Genomic DNA, 25,421 nt, shown 5'->3' with positions numbered 1-25,421 from the left:
GCATCCTTCTCCATTTCCTCGCGCTGTGGAAAGAGATATCCTTTCATTGATTAGCGCAGTAAATAATGGAAAACTTAAGAAATTTATTTTCTAAGTTGAAAAAACCACTAGAAGAAATTCACCCAAAGTCGGGGAAAACACACTATGTCGATCAGTACCTCAAATGAAGGGGTGGAGTTGAGGTACGACACCAGTCCCGTCTTCCATCTTCGTTTCCAGAGGTTGAAGTTCCAGATTCTGGAGTGTGTTGGTGCGCAGAGGAAAGCCATGAGAATTTGACGTGTGGTCCATGCGGAACTTCCTGGGCCGATTTGGGCTTATTTGTGGAAAGTTTTGTTCTAGGTGGCCCTTATCTATCTATAACTATAGCTACGAGTATCAGTGTGAAGTTGTTGGAATGACGTAATACTGCGTCGATTACATGCTCCGACAGTACCTCAACACTAAAGAAATATACATACTAACAGTAAATTACATTTTAAAATTAACCATGATAATTTTCGGCGAGCAATTTCTAAAAGATGCAACATCCTCAAACATATGCAACTTGTATTACTCCTCGGGTGTATAATTGCATACATATTAGGGGAGAGGGTTACTCAACCTCCAGAATTGCTTTGCGTTGTGCATATTTGTACTTTTTGTTCTCAACCATTTATAAATTACGATAACAAGAATGATTCACTAATCTGGTCCACTAGAATGGCTCAGTCATTCATGGAAAGTGAATGTATGGACATAAAACTCCTTGGAAGCAAAATTGAAGGAGCTTACATAGGATGGCTGGGAAGATTGCTTATTATTTTTTTACTGATTGTACTTAAAAAACAAACAGGATTACTATGAGATTAAGACATTTAGGTGCATTGATTGTACAGTTGAGGTATGGGCTATTGAGTAAGAAAGAACCATATGAGTGAAAGCTGAATAGAGGAACGTATAAAAAAATAGCATCATCTAGAGTAAGGCAAAATGAAGAGAGATTCAAGGACATGTAGGCCAGTATAAACGCATTACACAAAGGAGGAGAAATTTACTTCGCCAAAATTGGATGGGTGTAATTTGACCAAAAAGAAATTGGGCAGAGTCCCTGTAGTTTGATTAAAAAAAGACATACATGGGATGAAGAAGAGGACTGTGTTAATAAGGAAACTTAATTGTTTCAAAAGGGCACAAAACTTCAGAATTTCAATGTAGATATATAAAAATGTAGTGCTCTGGGGCAGAAAACCAGATTGGGAAGCGATATGGATAGGGAAGTTGGCAAATGATTTGATCACCTCAAAATTTATTTTACATCCAACATACAAATATGTTAACCTGAAAAAGAATATTTCATTTGCATACAAAAGAATATTAGATTCCTAAAATGTATCTTAAAATTAATCGTGTTCTTCTAGTCTAGTTTTTATTATTATTGGTAACCTACCAGTTAAGACTTTGGATGGACAAAGGCAACCAAACGAAACAGTAATGATTTCCTTACCTCTCCCAACAAAACAACATCCAACCCTCCTCAATCCTGCACACTCCTTCCTCCTTTTATTCTGTCCAAAATCCCTATTCTATTTCTGCCCCTTCCTTGTTTGCCCAACAGTCTCCCCTTCATGACAGTCTTCAACAACCCACTGCCAATCAGAATGCTCTGCATCCATCTTTCCTGCCTCCTTTGGATTTCTCCCAACTATCCCCTCTCCTCCCCAACCATTCCTTGTATGCCTTCCTTTTTGTCCATCCCACTCCACACCACCCACATATCAAAGGCCTCCAATCTGTGCCAATCATCCTGCTTCAATAGCCATGTTTCCATGTCAAACTATGCTCTATATCAAGGTTTTGACAATCTTTTTCTTAATATTCATAGGGAAATTATCTCCCATCAACTTCTTTCTCTTTGTGAAAGCTTCTTTCCCTAATACAATTATTCTCCTTATGTCCATGCTACTTCGACCATTTTGATGCAAAAAACTTCCAAGATACATCAATTGTTCCACCTGCTTTAATTTATTAACTCCTATTTTAAAATGTAGCTTATCTTTTCACTTTATGGAATACCACAACATTTTTATTTTATTTACATTTATTCTCATTCCATACCTATCACACTGACTATTCAATGCACTCAGCAGAGTTTGCAACCCCTTGGCTGACTGACAAAATAAAGCTTGATCATCTTTAAACCTAACTGATTTAATGAATTCCCTACTGGCTTTAATTCACATCTCCAATTTGCCCCATTTCTTCAACCATTTCTTCCACATATACATTGAACAGCACAGTTGATAACAGACACCTCTAGCTTACTCCTCTTCCAATTAAAACATCTGGACTCTCCATCTACCACTCTCACCTGAGCAGTCTGACACAGGTACAGGTTGCGGATATGTCTTCTATCCCTTCAACCCACTCCTATTTCCTGCAATTCATTCATTGATTCTATCAAAATTAGTCTATCAAATGCCTTTTCAAAATCTATAGCCCAAACACCCTGATTGTATTCTATGTTCCTCTATATTAGTGACCACATTACTGCAGTGGCATCACGTGAGCCTCTCCCCTGCCTGAACCCAAACTGATCATCTCTGAAGTAATAATTTGCCCTGCTCCTCATCCTCTTGTTGATAATCCTGAGAACCCCTTTAGCTGCATGCAAAATCAACCTTATTGTTCAGAAGTCCTCACTTGATGTAGCCTTTGCCCTTTTTGGAATAGGCACTAACACAGATCTGACAGTCTTCAGGTCAAATTCCTTTCTCATGAATGCTATGAATTAGTCCATGAAAATTCTTCCTTCCACCTTTCCCTAAACCCTTAAGTAGCTCCACAGGAATATTGGCTACTCCCACAGACTTATTTGATTTCAAATTCCTTAATCGCCTTTCTATGTCACTTTCGATTAAGCCTGGGCATAAGCTATCTTCATCTACATCATATTCTCTTTCTTTGTCTAAAGCTCCAATTTCATCCTTCCTCTGCATACTTTTTGTATCCTTGCACTGCATCTTCTGCCATGCTTCTTTTGTTTATTATTTAACTCGTTGCACTTCCTTCTGTCTAACTCTGTATTTACATTCTTCCATTTCTTTCTTTTATCTATATTTCTAATCATCTCATCTGTAATCCATGGCTTCCTTGTCCTTTCCTATAGGCAGTTCCTTTAAGTTTCTTTTATGGCTTTTAATATCCCTTTTTTGATGTACGAGGGCAATCCCAAAAGTACCCCACCCAACAAAGAAAATATTGATTGAATTGAGCTCTTATGGCTAGTAGTATTGCATAAATAAACTCCAAAAGCCGTGAACAGTTAACCTTTAAAAACAAAGCAGAAATGAGATTAGATCGTTCAATAATGGAGAATACATGATCTGGCAGGTGCTAGATAAGAGACTTCACTACGTGGTGAAAAATAAAGTCCAAAACAAAGCCCGAGGGACCTACCGCTAATTCAAATGGCTATTAAGTAAGTCAAACTCTTCTCCTCAAAACAGTGAAATTTTTGAAAACGTTTTAAACCTATCCAGGGAGGTATTTGCAAAGGAGGAGCTTAAGTCATTAAATTATGGATTGAATTCCAATTTGCAACCTAAATCTTCTCCTATTACCGATCTTGTAGCACACTTAGAAGCTTCATTGAAGTTTTTTGAGTATGCCACTAAGACTTTATCTGCAAATGTTGTGAGAGACAGATTAAAAATAACGTCCAGTCATCTAAAAAATACCTCATTTTCTTATTCTAAATGCAATTTTCAAATTGTTTCTAGAAATTCATTCTGGAAAAAGACCAATATTTTGAAAAAGTCGGTCTTCTGTTGTCAAACGGCTTTATTCTGAGGCTAAAAAGAACCCAATTAGTAAAATTATGTCACAGTTTAAACATGTCCTAAATGATTGTCCTATTCTCATTGATAAGAAGAAAAAAATTCAAACTTTATGTGTCTAATCCCATTTTATCCAGACTTTATTGTCTCCCCAAAGTCCATAAGACAAACCGCCGCATGAGACCTATCATTTCTGGTATTGATTCACCCACCTACCTTTTATCTAAATGGTTGGTTTCCCAATTCTCAAACCTGAACTTTGTTAGCCCTCACTCAGTTAAGAATAACGTAAATTTTGTTAATAAAATTAAAGATTATAACTTCTCAGAGGGTGAAATCATTGTTTCATTTGATGTATCTAACCTTTTCCCTAGTGTTCCCATTGACATTGCCATCCAAGAATAGGAAAACTGGCTTGAATCTCTTTCTTAAGATTCCAAAACCATTAACAAATATGTCAGACTCACCAATCTGGAGATGAATCAAAATTATTTTACTTTCTATGGTAAATTTTACAAATAAGAGTTTGGAACTGCAATGGGCAACTCACTTTCTCCCTTCTTGGCAAATGTATTCATGTCTCACTTTGAAGACACTTTTAAAGAAAAATTCAATTACTTCCCTGCGGTTTATTTACGATTTGTTGATGACATCTTTGCCGCATTTGATACACCTAACCTCCAGGACTTCGTGAACAATATCAATAGTCTTTTCCCCTCCATCAATTTCACCATTGAAATTGAAAAGAACGACATCCTCCCTTTCCTTGACCTGTCCCTCAATAGATTGAACAATAAATTACTGTATGACGTATACTGGAAACCTAAACACACAAAAAACAACATCCATAAACATTCTTTTGACCATTCCAGCCACAAATTCTCTGTCTACTATTCTCTCCTACACATAGTGTTAAATGTCCCTCTGAATACCATGGCCTACAATAAAGAATTAGAATACTTTAAAATATTGCCTAACAGAATGGTTTCCAAGAATCACTTATCGACAACATATTAAAGAAACATAAATTTAAAAAATTAATCTCAACTTCCACAGCACAAAAAAAAGACGCAATAAAGAATTACATTAAAATACCCTTCTACCCTCAGTTAACCATGGGTATCGAAAAAATTTTCAAGACCATTGCCACGAAAATCTCCTGCACCAACAACAGCAAACTAAACCAGCTCTTGAGAAACACCAAAGACAAAATACCTACAACTCAAAAGCAATTCCCCACTCTTTACCAATGGTCATAATCTCGATCGTGCAGTTCCCCCTCCCCTTCACAACATACCCAATCTTTTCAAACTCCTAAACTGTCCGTTCAGTCTATTGGCTCCCGACCTTTTCACCCCTCCCCCCACATTTCACACTACATATTCTTCGGATGCCTTTACCCATTCTCACTTCAACTTGTGTTGTTGTGACGATTCACCTTCAATACGCTGAAGAGGGCTACTTAGTGGTCAAAATACGCATATTCACCTTTCTCATCACTCTCCTTATTTACCCTTAACCCCATCCTTTGACTTGTGGCATTAGCTAACTAATCTCATTTGTGCTTTGTTTGGAAAGGTAAACTATTTACGGCTAATGGAGTTTTTCATTTATTCAGCAAAGAAAACACAAAAATTTTGGAAAAAATGCATTTATTTTTCAACATAAACCCCTTTCAGCTCTATACACTTTACCCGTAGATGTTCAATAAGTTTGATACCGTTTTCATGGTAAGAACTGTCTTGCTACAAAAAATGCCATTAACTGCCGACATCACTTCTTCACGGTTGGAAAATCTTTGACCACCGAGCCATTTTTTCAAGTTTGCCAACAGAAAATATTCCAAGGGGGCTAAATCTGGTGTATAGGTGAATGAGGTAGCAATTCAAACTTTAATTTATGAATTTTGGCCATTGCAGTTACGGATTTGTGAGCTGAAGTATTGTCTTGATGAAACAACACTTTCTTCTCTGGCAATTGCGGCCACTTTTGCTTGATTACTTCGCTCAAACGTTGCAATAAGTTCTCATAGTACTCACCGTTGATAGTTTTTCCTTTTTCAAGATAGTCAATGAAAATTATCCCACATGCATCTCAACAAAACCGACGCCATGACCTTGCCTGCAGATGAAATGGTCTTCGCCTTCTTTGGAACTTAGCTAAACACTCAATTGAAACATTTTCATGACACTGGTTTTACTGGAGTGGGAGCAAACGTGTCCCCCATCTTGCACACAGCTTTCTCATGTTTAAATTTTCCATGCAATGTTAATATGTTATGTACCGCACTTTTTGAAATGCCTGCTGGCTCGCGCACTTTTGGTCGACGATCATCCAGTATCACTTAGTGGATTCTCTTCACCGTTTAGGAGTCATGACCTCATTTGGTTGAGCAATGCGATGCTCGTTTTGACAGCTCTTATGGCCTCGTTTAAACTCTGCTACCCAATATTTTACTGTTGTAAACGAAGGAGCAGACTCACCCAGAGTAGAATCCAGTTCAGCTTTTATATTGGTTGGGTTGAGGCCTCTTTGTTTGAATTTGTGATGAATTGACATAAAAATGCATGAGAATTCATCAGATAAAAACATTTTATTGAGACTAGGATTTGATCTTATCCCTAAATTGTTAATCAGAGATCTCTTTCTCATAATTGCATGTCGACATGCAAGGCCTTTGCATTCAGCATACATTTGGAACTGTTTATGAGGAACTTTTAAATATGGGGTTGGATCGAGATGGAGCGGTAGCTAACATACTGGCTTCCTACTCAGACAGCCTGGGTTCAAATATTTTTCAGTAATATTCTGATCCCTAATTGCTTTGCTGAGAGCTTTGTGGAGAGCACTTTGAGTGAGTACACCGTCTGTTGGATGGGATGTTAAACTGTGGACCCCATAGCGACTATTGACAAGAGTATGCTAATGCCAACACCAGGTTTTTCCCTACCCTTCCTCATTTCTCATCCATCCCAAATGGTACAAATGACTTTAGCTGTCAGTCACTTCCCCTAAAGCTACTGCTACTGTCGGTCGCCTCCTGTAAAACTACTATTACAACTACTTTTAAATATAATGTCAGATATGCGAAATGGATGTGTGCCACCAATTATTCCTTTAGTCTCTCAAGACATGAAGGACTTGACAAAGGGATGGAGTTATAATTCAGGGTTTATGTCAAATTCTAATGTATATGTGGATTTGAGATTTGAATTGAATTCTTAAACAGCTTATCATATCTCAAATCCATGTGACAAATGCACTGCAATTCAGTACTGCGGACATGTCAGCATTGTTGAAGTACTAATGCCAAATTCCCTAGCTATTGAACTTTCATGAATTAATAAACATTTGTACATAATAATTCCTGATGTGTGTGCAATTCACAAACAGTGCGAATGAATGCCTATCAGAGGGACGTTATTATATAAAAATGTTTAGAGTTCCATCATTTCATTGGCAAACTTTATGTATCTTAAATAACGTGGGATTCAGCAATGACACAGCATAAATACAAAATGTTTTGTAATGACACAGCAATAATACAAACAAGAAGGCACTATTATGGATTCAGCAGTTGCACTATCTACACGTACCATATGTTACTTATTATGGAGATAACAGGTGAAGTAAAAAAAAACTTCTGCTACTAAGGATACTTTGGATGTAAAAGGACAATATAATCACACAGCATAAAGGTTTGCTTGAGTGAACATATCAGAGAGGTTCGCAGCTATAAAATCACCATTTTTAAACAAAATCTTATTTTGGCCAATTACTGTATTTTTCTCATCAATAACATGCCTATAATCTATTCAAAAATGTTCAGATGATCGAATGTGCATTATGTAATAAAATTTGAAAAAATTCAAACATTTACATTCCTATGTACACAATAATTTAAAGAATAGTCTTGCAAAAATAAATTCGTCAGGAAGCATGTCTTTCTAATTGCATTCTATTTTATACATAAGCACATATATATACACAGATGTGCGGCAAATAAACCTTCAAGATAACTATGAAGCCCTGGGCACGTGGTATCTATACAAATTCACGAGAACTACAAATTTCTCGGTGCACGTTATCGATGGGAAAATACGGTATTATGAAAGATAAATGTGGCTCACCTCAATCTGGCAGTCACCATACTAGAACTAAAAAGTCAACATGCTTTTTCACATTAAACATTTTTTTACATACATTAAGAGTATTGAAAGCAATTTATATTAGCACTATCAAATGGCTAAATGAGTGTCTCTTGTTTGGGAGATGAAAGGCAATGCGAATTGACAACATAATGCCTTTCAACATTCAAAACTATCAAATATTATTGCACTTTAACCATGGGATATAAAGTTTGAAAATGATTCATTAATGCCCTTTAAAATCCTTTGTTCAACATTATACAATTTACTGATGAAATTTAGATTTTATGGAATGGAATTTTCAAATATTTTTTAGAAAATATTGGGTGGACAACGAATGACCTGGAAACAGCAATTCATAAAACCCTAAATCAATGCAGTTTTATTTTATTAAGTAAAAAATCTTAAGGACACTGAAAACCGAAATCATTGAAAAATTTCCTCTCTTTCCATACCAGGCCATTTAGCTACATGACATCACTCAGACCGAAGTCCATAACAAGTTCGTCATCTGAATATGAACTTTGGAATCCTGTTTCATGCTTTCTACAGTTTTCATCTTTTGGGCAGATGGAGGTTTAATTGCACTTATTTTTGTAAAAGTTTTGACAAAAATTTTTATACATTATTAGTCATCTCCTTAAATGAAACTCAAATTTCCATTAAACCAGGCAATTTTGTTTTTTAAAATGCAGGTCTAACTTCAATTATCAGTTCAAATATGATCTTCTCGGTCATCAATAATTCAGGAATGTATATAGGCTGAACAACATTTTGAAGGAACTCGATGGTGAAAAATTGGTAATCCTGAAAAAGATGAACCAATAACAATTTACCTGGCATCTGGTATTTGAGTATAATATTGCTATTCCGTCAGGGCTCAATAACTCAAAGTTAACTTTTCTGGTTCTTTAGAGTTTGATACTATTTGAGAAATTTTTAGGACAAAGTAATAATTTAATTTTGAATTTAGAAGATTAAACGACTTTTTCCAATTGTATCCTTCACCAGTTATGTGATACTACTTTGGCATATATTGACAATAGAAGTATTAACGCATGCTTGCAACTAACTGAAAATATATGATTCAATTAAATATAAGTTTGCTTGGTTCTTTTCTTCTAATGCAGAAAAACCAAAAATGAATATATATAATAGCCTCATGGACCAAAAAGGTAAACCTATACTATAGAGTAAACATCGAACATTATTTTAAAGCTTAATTTTATTTTAATCATGTTAAATGAGACATTCTACAAACCAAATAATAATATCAACCTGAAAAACCAAGTAAACATTTCTCAGCAAAATTGGTCACAAGGATAGTAGATATAAGATATATACCAGCCCCTCAAGCAAAAAAGTATTGATGACAACTATGTCATGTTGATATATTAATTACTTTAGGAAAGGTTCCTAATTAAATATTGTTGTCAACATTAAAAGTATAGGGATGTTTTATTTGTTTTGCAGGTGTACTCCGGATTCATCACTTCCATGTATTAATTTTTGTTTTAAATTTAATCCAAATAATTAAATGGCAAAGAAATTCTAATACAACTTCATTTAAACACAGTGAAAGAATTTTTATTTAAAAATAGTTCATGAAAAAGACAATGTGACAAGTAACTAAAATCAGCCAGTATAACAGAAATGCTGACTCCAGCTTTAATTATAAAATCAGTGAAGACACGAGGCATAGCATATAAAAGCAATCACCAGAATTTGCTGCAGCCATTTTAATTCCAAACCCAAACTTTGGCTGTAGTCTCAATCATAACAATAGTAGCACTGCATTTGGTTTCTCTTATTTTATGCTTAGCTTATATATAGCTATGCCTTTTCCTTTCCAGAAAATCGCATAACCTTTGGTATATTAATAATGATTCTCATCCCATATCTGTCGCACTGACTTACCAATTCACTCAGCAATACCCGTAACCCCTTGGCAGACTGACCAACTGAAGCTTGGTCATCAGCAAACCTAACTGATTTCACAAATTCCCCACTGACTTTCATTCCTACCACCAGTCCTTCCCATGCCTCTTTGATCATTTCCTCTGCATACAGGTTGAACAGCAACGGTGATAATGGGCAACCCTGCCTTACACCCCTTCCTAACACTGCCCATCCGGACTCCCCATTCCCCACTCGCACCTGAGCAGTCTGAGACATGTACAGGTTGTGGATTAGCCTCCTTTCCTTCCAATCTATTCCTATTTTCTACAATACTCATTAGTTTTTCCCATTCACTCTATCAAATGCTTTTTTGAAATCTACGAAAGAGGCTAATATGTCCCGATTGTATTCTACATGCCTCTCAATTAGAGTTCTCATTACTGCAATGGCATCATGTATGCCTCTCCCCTTCTGAAGCCCAAACTGGTCATCCCCCAAGTAATCATTTACCCTACTCTCTATCCTTTTGTTGATGATCCTGAAAACAACTTAAGCTACGTGGGATATCTAACTTATTGTTCCGTACTCCTCACATGACATAGCCTTCACTTTTTCCGGAATAGGAACTAACACTGATCTCACGTCTGGACCAACTACAGCAAAAGATACATGGAAAAAGACCAGGTTTGGCAAGGAAGAAAGCTATCTTTCATCAAGACAATGCATGACCACAAGTGTGGTTGCCATGGCAAAAAGTTGTACGCGAGTTAACATACAAATTGTAGCCACACCCTCCTTATTTGCCCGATTTGGCTCCATCAGATTTCAATCTCTTCCCCAAGCTCAACTTTTCCTTGCAGGATGGAGATTCTCTTCAAACAAAGAAGTAACAGTTGAAGTAGACAGGTATTTTGCTGACCTGAAGGAATCTAATTTTGGAGATGGGATTAAGACATTGCTCGACCAAGTGTACAGGGTGATTACATTGAAAAATAAATTGTTTCACTAAGGTAAGTAATTTATTTCCATTCCATTCCGAGAACTTTTCAAACTACTCTTGTAGTATTCATTCAAGAATTTTTTTTTAACATTGAATGCACAATTCACTTTAATTGCATAATGGTAAATTTGCAATGAGGGAAATAAAAAAAGTATGAAATCATTCAAAATATTGTAAAACCATAAATATGTTATTTAGGATTCAAGTCAAACATGACAAAATGAGAATAAGGAGTCAACATTTAAATGAAAAAAAGGAGGATCAGAGCCATGGAATACATATTTTTTTGTAATGCTTACCAACAAACCTCTGGCACATAAAGTAATCAAATTGTGCTCAATATGCCTAAGTAACAACGACGAGCCCATACCTTACCACTTTAAAAGAGACTATTTACTAAATTCAGGTTATGTACAGTGTATATGATTATGCACACAGCATAAATGGACAAAGCTGTGAAGAGACTTTCCATATATTTAACTCAACTGGGAACTGAACGGAGATATCCCAACATCAATGTTAACTGTGTTTTTGTGGCATTTCTCTTAGGCAATATAAAGGCATTAGGATGCACAAATTTCTACTTAAGTCCAAGATATATCATGTAAAAGATAATTCCAGGATTTCGGAGCCACTTTTGTATTTGGCTCACTGAAATAAAACCTAAGAGACTACATTAAATCTATGACGAATCACAATGAACATGTTATGATGCAAGCACAGTTGTTTTAATGATATTAAGTTCAACACAAATGGCACAATGAATAAAAGAGAAGTTCCATCCTAACAGGCCAGTTACATTCATAATGCATAAATTCTTAAGTTATGGATGACACACCAGAATAAATCAAGCTATAAAATGAACATGAACATTTTAATGTTTTGGTCTGTACAGTGATTTACAAATATTTACAACACAAATTGAAGGATCACAAAAAATCACCAGCGAGGATCACCTACAGTTTTCAAATGTATACCTACCACTGATAGATGCAGCATAACGGTCAGTATCAACTGAACCTGGATTGTGCTACTCTATCAGATCAAATGGCAGTATCGATGACAGCAAAATCCACAACACAAAATTTCAACAAAAATACATGGGAATGTCATATCACCTTTAGAATACCTGGAGAAGCATAAGTCCATTCACCAGTTAGACTAATGCATTTCCCCACTGAAATATTTATTTTAAGTAAAGAAAACTGAAGTTGAAAAGCTGCCCAGATTCACTCCATATATTAAGCTGGACAATTACTGTCCCTAGCTAATTTGGAAAAAGAGCTTAGGATACATTTCCATTCATTATTGAGATCAACATATATATTATTAGCTTTTGCAATGTTGTTAAATAATACTGCTACAGGTGTATCCTATACATTGGAATGATTTGTTCTAGGGTCAAGCAATGACATTACTGAAATTAAGTTTGCCAAAATAATTAATTTGCTATTAGGATAGGGAAATATAGTGGCTAACATTTAATAACAAACCTAAAATTTCTCAATATGATTCAATTATTATATTATAAAACTGTACATTCAAGTTATGACCATTAACCATTAATATTGAGAGGTATTAAGAATTATGGTAGCACACACACTGCCCTATTCCTCATGTTATATTTTCATTAATTTCCATCAACTATTATCTATAGTTACATTTAATAAAATTGTTGAAGAGAGGGACATTATACATAACTGAAATTGACCAAGGCATCATTTGGTCTCACTTTCCTGCCGAAATATAGAGACTTTATACAAACACTATTCTTTCCATAAACTGAGGTTAACCATCAACAATATAATACAACTTATTTTACTACAAAAAACAAACGCTAACATGAAACAGTATGATTTCAGGATTAGAGTGAGCTCCTGAGCTGACTTTGTGCTTCCACGGTTCCATATTTCTTCTACGCCAATAACAACCAATTTCCATCTTGTTTTGGATGGCCACCCTTGGCTACCCAACAAGCTGCTAATTATCTTTAATACCAGTTACAATTGAACACCAATTACTTGTGGAATCTGGCATAGTAGAATAATAAGTAACCTGCAGGTATAGTAATAGACTACGTTCTTCCAAGTGATCCAGATAAAGTTAAGTTTATAGCTTTCATGGGAAATAAAATTCACAATTAAATAGTCACCATTTCCAATGAACCCAGCAGTAACACTTCTAACGATGACCAGGGACAAAAATATTCACAATTCTACTGACTAACCCACTTAATAATTTCTTTTTAAATGATTTTTACAAAAATAATCACCACATGAAATAATTTAGTTTTTTGATGCACTCACTACAATGATTTGTAACTTCCCACGCGGCTTTTCAGATTTTGGAAGTCTGCAACAAGATAAACATAATTATTATGAACACTTATAAAATACTCTAATAAAATATAAGGGCTAGGAGAACTAAGGAAACAGAACTTCAGACAAGAACAAGGATTCTTATCTGTAATATACACACTTTCTTTTTTGTAATTGCAGGGAAAAGTTAATTGTGGTATACAGGCACAGTTTAAGAAAGTTTCATAAGACTTTGAGATGACTATACAGAATAGGCAATAACTTTGAATGATACTATTTACTTTCCTAGAATAGACATCTCTGGGTACTCATGTATTCATAATGTATGTTTATAATACAACAGATTCACAGACATGCCAGTTGGCTACTTCAGGTTAAGAAGCTGACTGGAATGCCATTGATAGTTATTTTTTAATAAACCTTATACATGGATGAATATATTCGTCAAGTCGTCAATTCATTTGCCATTTATTCGTCAAGACTATTTACTAGAGGCCATGAAATAGTTTTCTAATTGCCTTCACATAACCAAATTATCTTTTCCTTCAATACAATTGCATTGAAACTGGAGAGAATGATTCAATCTTTTAATTTTTCCCCCATAGTAGTAAGCACACAGTAAAATCTCAATATTTTGGAACAAAAGGGACCAAAAAAATTGACACTTCGAAATTCCAGGTACAAAGTAAACAATTTTTTTTAAATTTAACAATGCTGCACTTTTCTAGTCACTTTGATGCCATTTCATTTGTCTAGAGTTATACTATGCAAACTGACCCTGCAATTATAGGAGTATTTTTTTAAAGCTAAGTTTAAGTAGCAGTCACTAGCTACAAGTATTCAATGAAAAAATGTGATGCCACTGTTGAGGACCAACCATCAAGAGTTAATTTTAAGAACCCAGGACAAGGATGAAGATAAAACTAACACCCTAGCCAACAATGAACCATCAGTATCCCACCATTAATGACGGACTCTGATGGATCACACACATTTTCTCCCAATCGACCAAAATCATGAAAATTTTTGAAGAATGAGGATGACCACCATTCCAAGATTAGAAATATTCAATGTGAGCATTACTGTTTCTAGAAATGTGCAAAAACAAGGCTTGCATAAAAAGTAGAAGGAACAATTTTTCCCTGACCTCACTGTACATTGCAGTGAGCTCGCACTTCACTGGCTCAAGGAAGTGTCTCACCTTAAACATGCACCAAGCCAATAAACTGCGAGCATTCGTTCAGGCTTGATTGTGTGGATTTTGGTCGAGTGACTCGATGCAAGTACGAAATGCAGCAAACAATTGAAAGACGGTGTTCCACGAAATTTTGCGTTGGACTGGGGAAATTGGGCACAGATATATTGGGCATGATTTGCAAAGTATTCAAGGATGAAAGCATGCTCACAAACTGCAGTTTTTAAGTGGCACCAGCCCTTCAAAAATGGCCAAGTGTGAAGGATGAGCCCCGTGCTAGACAGCTGTCCACAATATGCAGTGTGTGCATGAAGTGCCAAATCAAGACTGTCAGTTAAGTGTGCACATGATCATAGATTGTACTGGCATTGATAAGATGACAGGGCACACCATTATCACTGAAAATTTGGCGATGAGAAATATCTGCACTAAACTTAACCTGAAGGTCTTGACGGACAACCAAAAGCAGAGTCAAGTGTCTGCTTGCGGAGGCCTTCGAAGACGGCATTGTAACGATTCCCCAGCCCACATACAGTCCCAACTTGGCACCAGCAGACTATTTGCTATTCCCAAAAGTGAAATCCTTCCTCAAAGGACACCACCATGGTGCCTAAGTACTGTTAAAGAAGTATTACTAGTTCTAGGAGAGGCGACCAACAGCAGGTAATTTGCGGCTTTAGGGATGGATGGGAATTGAGAAAGGGTAGAGAGAAACCAAGCATTGGCATTAGCATACTCTCAACGAAAGGTGCCAAGGGGTCAGCAGTTTAACGCCCCATCCAACGGATGACTCACTCACTTCAAATGGTCTCTACAAAGCACCTTAGAGTAGAGATCAGGATACCACTGAAAAAGATGCCACCTCCAGGATTTGAACCTGGGCCCTCACGGTGGGAAGCCACTAGGCTAGCTGCCACACAAACCTAATCTCCACCATCAAAGGAGCTGGCATGCATATCCTTAAGGACCTTCCAGAACCCACCTACCAGGGAGCCTTCAAGTCATGGAAAAGCCACTGGCAAAAGTGTGTTGACACTCTAAGGATGTAATTTGAAAAATTTTGAGGCATAGTAGTATATGAAATAAATCTATTTTTCCTACACTTTTCCTGATACTTTTCATACTAACTTGTATTTTTAGAACAGAACAGAGGCCTTATTAAGACATAAAAAGTCATACAACTAATCAATCAGCTAATAATCCATTAATCCTAGAAAAATTAAATTTTCTCACCATGTAAATGCCAACAATAAGACCAAAAAGGCCAATGGCACTGCCAAAAATTTCCACAATAAGAATCTTGACGAAAAGGTTTGAATTGGCAGCATCAGCTAAGGCAGCACCAGACCCTGGGTAAATAGACACATATGCAATCATTATAAATGTACTCATGGTCTCCATTGCTTGGAGTATTGGTTCTGTGAAAGTTTTAGACAAGACATTTTTTTTCAATATAAGCCAATCCACATTCTTATTCTTTCGAAATCAAATACTGTACAGTAAATAGACTTTTGAAATGAAATTAATAATATGGCAGTATGCAATGAAACTCATATTGAATGAGAGTAAATTGTTCTAGTGAAGTGTAAACAAATGTTAAGGCTAACTTTTAAAGGAAAGAGAACGTGCCTCATAAAAAGGTAACCATAAATTATAGTTGAATAATAAAATATAGTTCAATGAAATAGAAACATTGAAAATAAAATAACTATAGTATTTATATTTATGAAAATAATAATAGGAATGCTAAAATAATTATTAAAGAATTTCAAAAAATAAAACAGCTTCTGCCGTGACTTGGTGGAAAATCTTAATATTGGAATTGAAAAATAAACAGCTTGGCTTATCCACGTAGAACTATTATACGTTCATAGAACAAGCCTCAGGAAAAGCCAGGTTGTTTAGTTTTCAATTTCAATAAAGGATTTCATCTAAGATACAGAGGTGATGAGTTGTCCAAGTAGTATTATTAAGGATAGAAAACTGAGATGACAGACGCATCACTCATACCCAGTTGTTTTGACATAAGTTGACCTTCAATTCCATTAACTAAAAAATAACTGCTTTTCAGTCAGAGATGGGTAATTGGTTGATCCACTCAAGTAGTTAATAAAATAAATAGGCAAGGTGCTTTTTATTTCCCAATATCACTGGACTTGTTTCAGGAAAATAAGAGACTCCAAATTACCAAAATTAAGAAATAATTAGTTTACCATTTAAACTTTTACACCATTTAAGCCCTGTAAACCTTTAGCTCCTTGACAATTTTTAACCTTTGATAATGAAAAAAAAACAAAGGAAAACTTTATCATCACAACAGAAATTGCTAAGTGCTTTGTAGATTTTTCAACTCATCACTTAAGATTTAACAAAATTGGTTTTAAGACCAAATTTATCAAGAATTTAAATCTTTTAATGCGAAAATCAGTCTTATGGGTCTATTTAAGTAAAACAAAATAACAAATTGCAATCAAGATTGACTTTCATTTCAGCACACCTTTTCAAATGTAATCATACTTATTTAGTGATGAATCGGTATCATTTTCTTTTGGTTCCAGGGCAAGGCTATTGACAATTGCATTATTAAACAGAAGTGTGTCCGTCTTCCATGGAATGACCTTATTAGAAATTATGGTTTCATATATAGGGCTAGTCTGGGAAACTCTGATTAGCAACAGGATGAGTGCTTGTCATTTGGGGTTTAAGGATATTTTATGTCATGTTAGTAAAGTCATAAGTGTATAGTTATAAATAAAAATACCGATATAAATGCTACAGTGCTGATGTGAATAAAAAAAACCAAATAGATTAAGCTTTCACCCCATTTCGACAAGGTACACAAGTTAATGCAGCATGCACTGATCTTACTGTTGATATTTACTTTCTCCCTCCCAAAATCAGAGATGAGCATGGTAGCAGAGAATGGATGGTCAGTTGTCAATTTGTGTACTAATAGTAATAAAGTAATGTTTACATAGCTACATATTGCTAAGATTAATTGTAATAAATTTCCTGATTATTTTGTATGTAATACATAGATAGATAGATATTCGTCCTTATTTTAGGGCGAGATTGAGACTAGGGAGTCTATTCTACCACCTAGTACAGTCAATATTAGACTAGAGGAGGTCAGGGTGACTTATTTCAATCTTTTCAAATGAACAACATTTAACCTGTATAATCTGGGATTAAATTTAAAAAAGGTATTCAACCCAACTATATGAAAACTGATATGGCATGGAATACACATAGGCATTTGCAGTTGATATAGCATGGATGACATAAATTGTTTACTTTTTCATTCATTACCATCATAGATGAAGTTGTTAATGGTACTTCAAAGACCTAGGGTGGTGCTCAAAGCCTGGTGCTCTCCATTGGAAACAGAAAGAAGAATTTGAACAATAACAAGACCTCCCAGTACCTTAGCAAAGTTATACACGTGTATTCCCTACTTCTTCAAAATTACATAAACATTGAATGCGCAAGATGAAAGCTATGGTAAAGTAACTGATGAAAAATAAACTCACCAACTATTCCCACAGCAATGCCACAAAACAAGTTTACCAATCCAACACTGATACCAGCTCCAAAAATGACATATCCTGACATGAACTGCTGCATTTTCTTGGCAGGATCTTCCTCATCTTTTGGCATCTATAAAAGGATAACAGAAATGAAATATTATGAGTTGACAACTAAGCATACTTAACCGATGAATTAATTCTGCAGTAAGATTGCCAAAAACCTAAAGCTAATGAGAAGAGGAGCACAGACAACATAAGTTAGAGGCTGTGTGATTTGGTTTACTTTATATATTCCTAACATGAATACTTTATTTTTATAATACAACTTGATATGCAGGAATAAATATTGTAAACCAGAGACCCACTGGGTTTTGATTTAACAAATACTGAAAATAATTTCATGAATGAAAAAAAGTCTACTTATTCTGCCCAAATGAAAGATATGAATGCTACAGTATTTTTGGTTCAGCAGGAAGGCCGTTTTTGTGAAAATGGACCTTACCTAAAGCTTAAAAGAAGGCACAAAATGAAAATTTAACACAATCGTACCATCTTGCTATTCTCTACTTCACTGCCATAATCATGAATATGTTAAATGCAAAACTATGAGGTCTAATATGTTGATTTAACTATTCTGGGGAGTAACTGTTGATACTTACGCTGAGGGAACCAGAAAGCACAATTGAAGTAATCAGACCATATATAGCTACTGCTTCACAAAATATGATGGATATAAGATTTTTTGTTTTTATCCTTGGTGCTTTCACACCACCTCCAACAATGCTTGTGCCAGTAGTGTGTATACCCCTGAAAAGAAAAATAAATGAGCTCAAGAACATTATAATATGCTTTAGCAACACTAAACCATAAGGCCCTTTTGCATAAACAATTCTTTTAAATTAAATGAAATTAAGGAAAACTTGGAATTTAAAACTGAGTCAAAGGTTATTAATGAATTCAGAAGAGTGTTAAGGGTACTCTTTAAGTGGCAGGGAAAGGGAGTGTTCAGGGAAAAATATGGAGAGCAATTTAGAAAATGAAATTATAGCAATATCAAATTATTATTATGAATATATCTATTCAAATGTAAGTATCAAGGTACTTTTCATCAATAATAACTATAGTCTAGGTAATATGGAAATTGAGAGAAAATTCTCATGGACAGATAAAAGTCAGGGATAACCACCACGACAAAAAGATGTGCTACAGCATAGTCACTGTGACATTGCTACAATGACTATGATGTAACAAGTTATCTTCATAATTTTAATTGTAGTCATCACGGCAACTTTTTTTCAATCTGCTATACACGGTATATAGAAATAGCTATGAATAGTTCAGCTGCTATTTAAATTCAAAATCCATTTTGAAACAATTTCTGTGAGCAAACAACAGCTTCATTTATTTGAAGCTCCTAATAAATACATAACTGGATGACACAGTATAGAGTTAATGTATATTCAGAGGGAGTAACAAAGTGAAAATCTCAATCAGGGTGGCCAACAGGGTAAAACAGAAAAATTCTTCTCTACTTCAGAACTTTACAAACCTACACAGTCAATTTCCATGTAACATTTTTTTAATAATTTTCCACTTATACCAATATTTTTACTGACACAAGATTTCCAAGCAAGAGACAAATTTTAAGCCTCCATAAAATGATAATTAAAGATAGGAATGTATATTTCTGAGATATGCAGCTGGCTTTCTTCTAACTTTAGAACTTATAGCAAATGAGCAACGTGAGGATGGAATGGAAATAAGCTAAGGAGGTGAGACAAGAGGGGAGTGTTTGCCAGTAGAAAGAGATATTTCATCTCAACTTGAGTAAGTAAGAATACTTTTTAAACCCATAACCAATCCTTTAAGAATTATTACAGAGTAAAAAAGAATTAAGAGAAGAAAAAATAATGAAAGAATCATAAAGGTAGGCCTAGGATGAACAAAGAGAAACAAACACTGGAAAACGTCAGGGCAAGGAGCTATGAAGTAGCGAAGAGATTGACAGAGAACAGGAAAGCTGTGACAAACCAATTCCCAGTTTGATGACCTTTTAATGATGATGAAACTATCCTTTAAAATGATTGTTCCCTAAATAACTGCAAATTTGCAAAGAGCATTTCAATAACTGCCACCCTCCATACACTAACTCCACAATCTAATCTTTACTCTCAATCTGCATACATTTCATTTGCAATAATCATTCATCACTCATCCTTAATTATGCTAACCTCAAAGCCACCATCGTTAAATGTGGCTATTCACCATCGCTTCTTTGTTGCCTCTTCCCCAAACATGCCATACTCTATTCAAATCCGATACACCTACACCTGAACATTCCCTCTCGCCAACAAAATTTCCTTTGATAGTTGTTTATCCATTCTGCTCCTCCACATCCTACCTCCTAATGTGTCCATTAACAGCTCAAAAACACAGAATCATCAATTATCTAGTTACTTACGTAATTCTATTCTTCAGGATTCAATCGTTTTCATTTAACTATATTGTCTCCACTTACCCAACCATCAACCTAACCCGAATTAAATAATTATCCTTTCCTCATGTCTTAAATATATCTCGCTCCTCCCCATTTCATTGTGGCCTACCCTTTCCTTTCCAATTCAACCATTCTCTTCCCCTAACAATTCAAAATAGAATAGTACACTAGCAATTCATTCCGTACTCTTTAAGACAATACGTGATTGCTTTCCTTGCTATGCTCTTATGAGTTCATCCTTTTTTCTGGTAGTGGACTAAACAGTCCCAGAGTGCCATCTCATCCATCAATGTGAAGGCCCTTGGTTCAAGTCCTGGTCAATGAAACTTTTTCCCAATCACGATCCACACCATTCCACCTTCCTCACTAACTTTCTTTGTCCCTCACGGATGATTCTATCCCTTTTTCTAGTATCTAAATTCATGTGAACATGTCCTCACCATATAGCAGATTTTCGTGTTTAAACTTGTATATTCGAGGTTGGTCACGTAAGTACCCGATCTGACCTAAAGATGGCAATAGTCGTTTAAAACATATCACTATTCTAGAAATTATGAAATCTATTAATCAAATGCTTCAAGTTTGAAGATGCCATGCTGTTTAGTATTTGTTTGGCAGCCATCAATAGTGAACGTTTTCAGTGAATTTGTGAAAATGGAGAATATTGGTCATTGCTATGTGATACACCACTTTTATTTGAAAGGCCCCAGCCCAACCAATGTAAAAGCTGAACTGGATTCTACTCTGGGTGAGTCTGCTCCTTCATTTACAAGAGTAAAATATTGGGTAGCAGAGTTTAAACGAGGTAGTACGAGCTGTCAAGACAAGGATTGCATTGGTCAACCAAATGAGGTGATGACTCCAGAAACGGTGAAGAAAATCCATTAAGTGATACTGGATGATCGTCGACCATAAGTGGGTGAGCCAGCAGACATTGTGGGCATTTCAAAAAATGCAGTACATCACATATTAACTGAAAATTTGGACATGAGAAAGCTGTGTGCAAGATGGGTGCCATGTTTGCACCCACTCGAGTAAAACCAGTGTCATGGAGATGTTTCAATTGAGTGTTTAGCGAAATTTCACAGCAACAAAGCAGAATTTTTGCACAGTTTCATAACCATGGATGAAACACAGGGCCATTACTTCACACCCGAGACAAAAGAACAATCAAAACAATGGATTCAAAAGAGAAAAACACCTCCAAAGAATGTAAAGATCGTTTCATCTGCAGGCAAGGTCATGGTATCGGTTTTTTGGGATGCGCGTGGGATAATTTTCATTTACTACCTTGAAAAAGGAAAAACTATCATCGGCGAGTACTATGCGAACTTATTGCAACGTTTGAGCGAAGTAATCAAGCAAAACTGGCTGCAATTGCCAGAGAAGAAAGTGCTGTTTCATCAAGACAATGCACCAGCTCACAAATCCGTAACTGCAATGGCCAAAATTCATGAATTCAAGTTTGAATTGCTACCTCATGCACCCTATTTGCCAAATTTAGCCCCTCGAATTATTTTCTATTTGCAAACTTGAAAAAATGGCTCGGTGGTCAAAGATTTTCCAACCGCGAAGAAGTGATTTCGGCAGTGAATGCCTATTTTGAGCAAGACAGTTTATATTATGAAAAGGGTATCGAACTTATTGAACTTTGCTGGGAAAAGTGCATATACCTGAAAGGAGATTCTGTTGAAAAATAAATACATTTTTTTCCAAAATTTTTGTGTTTTCTTTGTTTGGTCGGGTACTTCTGTGACCACCCTGGTACATATACAAGCATACATAACATTACATTCATGCCACAGAAGTGAAATCTAAAAATGCACTCTTCCCTATTTAAAATTAATTTTGAAGTTCTAAAACTGTCCATATTTTCCTCTGATTTTTTTGGGATTTTAAGGATTTTTCAGGCCAGCGATCACCCTGTCCCTTTTCTTGGTCAATTAACAATCATTTTATTCCAAAACCAATATCCTTTTTTACATCCTTTCCTTTCACTTCTGTGATAATAACACGCTTCCCTATGTTTATGTTTCACCTATCAAATGAAGAGGATATCACATCTGTGAAAAATGGACTCTTCATTATACACAAAAAAACGAACACTACTTACAGGGCAGCTCCCAGGACAGAGAGGGAAACTGCAAATCCGACACCCAATAAAGACCACATGTTGGGTGATACTTCTTCAAGGAACCTATATATAAATAATCTTCATGTAATTTACTTTACATTATTTTGTAAAAACATTCACATTAATACACAATTCAAAATGAAAGTCATTTAATATTGTCACTCACCATCCAATACTCAACCTTTCTCCCTTGCCAGTGAGAACATAGTAGAGAACTAAGGAAAAAGTAGATATTTTTCTTAATTATTTTTACTATCATAAGGTTATTTAGTAGAGATTAAAAAATTTTAACCAACTGGTACAGTGGGCACATGATTCAGTAAATACCATGTGAGCTCAAAAAATGACTATCAAGGCCATACAATGTTCTTGAAAGAGGCAGAGCTACATGCTAAATAACATTTTTGCAAATATAAGAGTCAATTCAAATTTTCTTTAGTTATTCTTAACTCTATTATGGCTGCTGTTGAAATATAATTAACATGAACTCATATTTGCGAAGGCCATTACAAAATGCTACAGCACAAATTCTACAAGAACTACAAATTTATTCTAGTTTCATTTAAAACTTATAGTATGCTATTTCTAGAAATACAGCAGCTTAAGATATTTGCTTAACAATTTTAAATTATTGGATATTCCATGCAAACGGATACACTTCTCTTCGAGTAACATGCATGGCATTAGGCCGAAAGTCGTGTAACTTTTAACTTGTTCATAAAACCTTACTGCCATTGTCATATTACTGTTTAATATTCATCTTAAATTAAACAAGAGTAAAATTTGTTTTGATAATAGATATGAGAAGAGCAAGGACAAAAATTGAGCAGAGATAAAAATCTAATATAAACACATATAATAAATATATAGATTCGATAAAGATAATACGTGCATCATGAAAACTAAAATTTAACCAGTCTAATTTTGTTATTCTGAACTCCCTTGTTCAGGACAAATAAGACAGAAAATTTTCTTCAAATATTTACATAAATTTTCAGGAATTGTTTCGTGTAATATTATGTTTTCAAGTGAGGTTCAGGTAGACCATGAGGGATATTTTTTTAATAAAACTTAAAGAGATGGAAAAATTGCTCTCAATGGCAGCTTCATTTTTACACCGGATATTTACCCCTTAAAATTCAATTTTTAGTGTTGGTTTCAATAAATGCCATTTTAAATTGAACGAGGTTAAGCTAAAAATATATCCTCACAAATGATCTAAAAATAAAATGCTAATAGTTTTAATCTACCAGAAAATGAATCCCTTCTTTAACAACTTTCAAGGAAATTTGAAATTGTTATAAAATAAACGATATTTCACATGATATTTCTTTGAGAAATTCAACACCCAAATAGTTTGCCTAAAGTAATACTGAAAATGGTCAAGTGGCATCCCTATGCATTAAAACCCATTGTAAATTTAATGCAAATATGGCTGAAATTCCAAATAGTAATGGAAAGGGTCTGTAGTATTACAACCCACTTTTTGCTTAATTTAACCTTGTGAACCACAATTGATTTTTAAAAGATACAATATTCTACCCTAGAAACTAACATATTATGCATACATTTAGAGATTGTAATACAGCTAGAATATTTAGAATACATCACATATGGCACAAGGATGACCATTTTAAATGTAAAATATGAAACCAAATTCATTTTACAAATATGAATCCAGTTCAAACAATATGCCATACCAATTTTTTAAAGAACTGCCTTAAGAGTAAACGACTATGTTAATCGACATAAAATTTATTTATACTTGTATTAGTACATCATAATCAGTCTTGAATAGCTTGATAACAAAAATAACTCAAATCTCAACAGGTATTTTCTTAATATGCATTTCACAGCACTGGTTAAAGACTTCTTTAAGTCAAAAGTTGGTATTTTTAACAACTTAAAATGGAATTATCATAATATAATATAAGTTTCAAGTGCAGCTTGAATATAAATTATTTAAATGCCCACTACATACAACATGAGACTTACAAGTCTGGCTTATTATTAGACACATGGTATGAAACTACAAGTATTCACGAGTTTGAGTAACAGTAGCCAAACGTAGGCAATGCTATAGACTTAATTAAAGGAATGTTTCGTTCCTACTCTAAAACTACCGAGTCCTTAGGGAAAAGGCATCAGTTTTGTAACTTGGGTAACAGTGGTCGAAACAACCCATGGTGTCTTGATCATGCCCTCATGACTATCGACGTGGAATTTCACTCACTCAATTATAATACGTAAACAGCTAACACAAAAAGTTTTCAAGGTTACTTAATATAAATAACCAAACTTTCTATAACTACCATTTTAATCATTACCAACAAGCAAATTTCATAATTATCCAATATCTCACAACAGCTACATGCGGGACCAGAAGTAAATGAACTTCTAACCTTCACAAGAGTTACATCTATTCCACGATATACAAAAATATTAAAAGGAATTGATCACATGAAAAGAATTAATTACAGCTCTTGAGGGGGCACAACCAAACTTATAATTAAGTGGTGGATCTAGGTTCCACCACTTAATCACAACAACAAGTTGATTATTGATTCATTTAAAAAACACTTCGGAATTCCGCTGATATCCAATTTTTCCCCATTTACGGTAATTGGAGTATAAATCAAGATTAGCAATAGGAAATGAGTTACATCAAATAATTATGACAACAACAATCTTTAACCATTGATACTCACTGATAACCAATAATGCTGGGGTGGATATCCCGTAAAAGGTGTTTGCGAGTGCATACTTCATTTTTGCAACGGTTTAGTTGAAATTAAAACCTTTCTATGATTCTCTTGACGTGAAATATGTGAAGATTCGGAGAATCATGTGACTGTCTCCTAAACTCCAACCAGGTTACGAGTACT

General features: G+C 35.0%; 1 protein-coding gene across 1 annotated transcript; it reads right to left on the bottom strand.

The window, feature by feature from the left end:
• Positions 1-11,722: 11,722 nt before the first annotated feature.
• VhaPPA1-1 (Vacuolar H[+] ATPase PPA1 subunit 1) lies at positions 11,723-25,417 on the bottom strand. Its single transcript, XM_071589268.1, has 7 exons — positions 25,245-25,417; positions 22,703-22,751; positions 22,516-22,599; positions 18,565-18,712; positions 17,909-18,035; positions 15,612-15,727; positions 11,723-13,217 (listed from the first exon to the last, which is right to left on the bottom strand). Exons 1-7 carry the CDS (start codon positions 25,303-25,305, stop codon positions 13,203-13,205), a joined length of 600 nt encoding a protein of 199 aa, XP_071445369.1. The 5' UTR covers positions 25,306-25,417; the 3' UTR covers positions 11,723-13,202.
• Between the last annotated feature and the right edge of the window lie 4 nt (positions 25,418-25,421).

This window comes from Hetaerina americana, unplaced genomic scaffold (genome assembly GCF_022747635.1).
Source record: "Hetaerina americana unplaced genomic scaffold, ioHetAmer1.1.p SCAF_35, whole genome shotgun sequence".
Lineage (NCBI taxonomy): Eukaryota > Metazoa > Arthropoda > Insecta > Odonata > Calopterygidae > Hetaerina > Hetaerina americana.
Note: the sequence above shows the minus strand (reverse complement) of the source record. Positions and strands in the feature narration are given on the sequence as shown.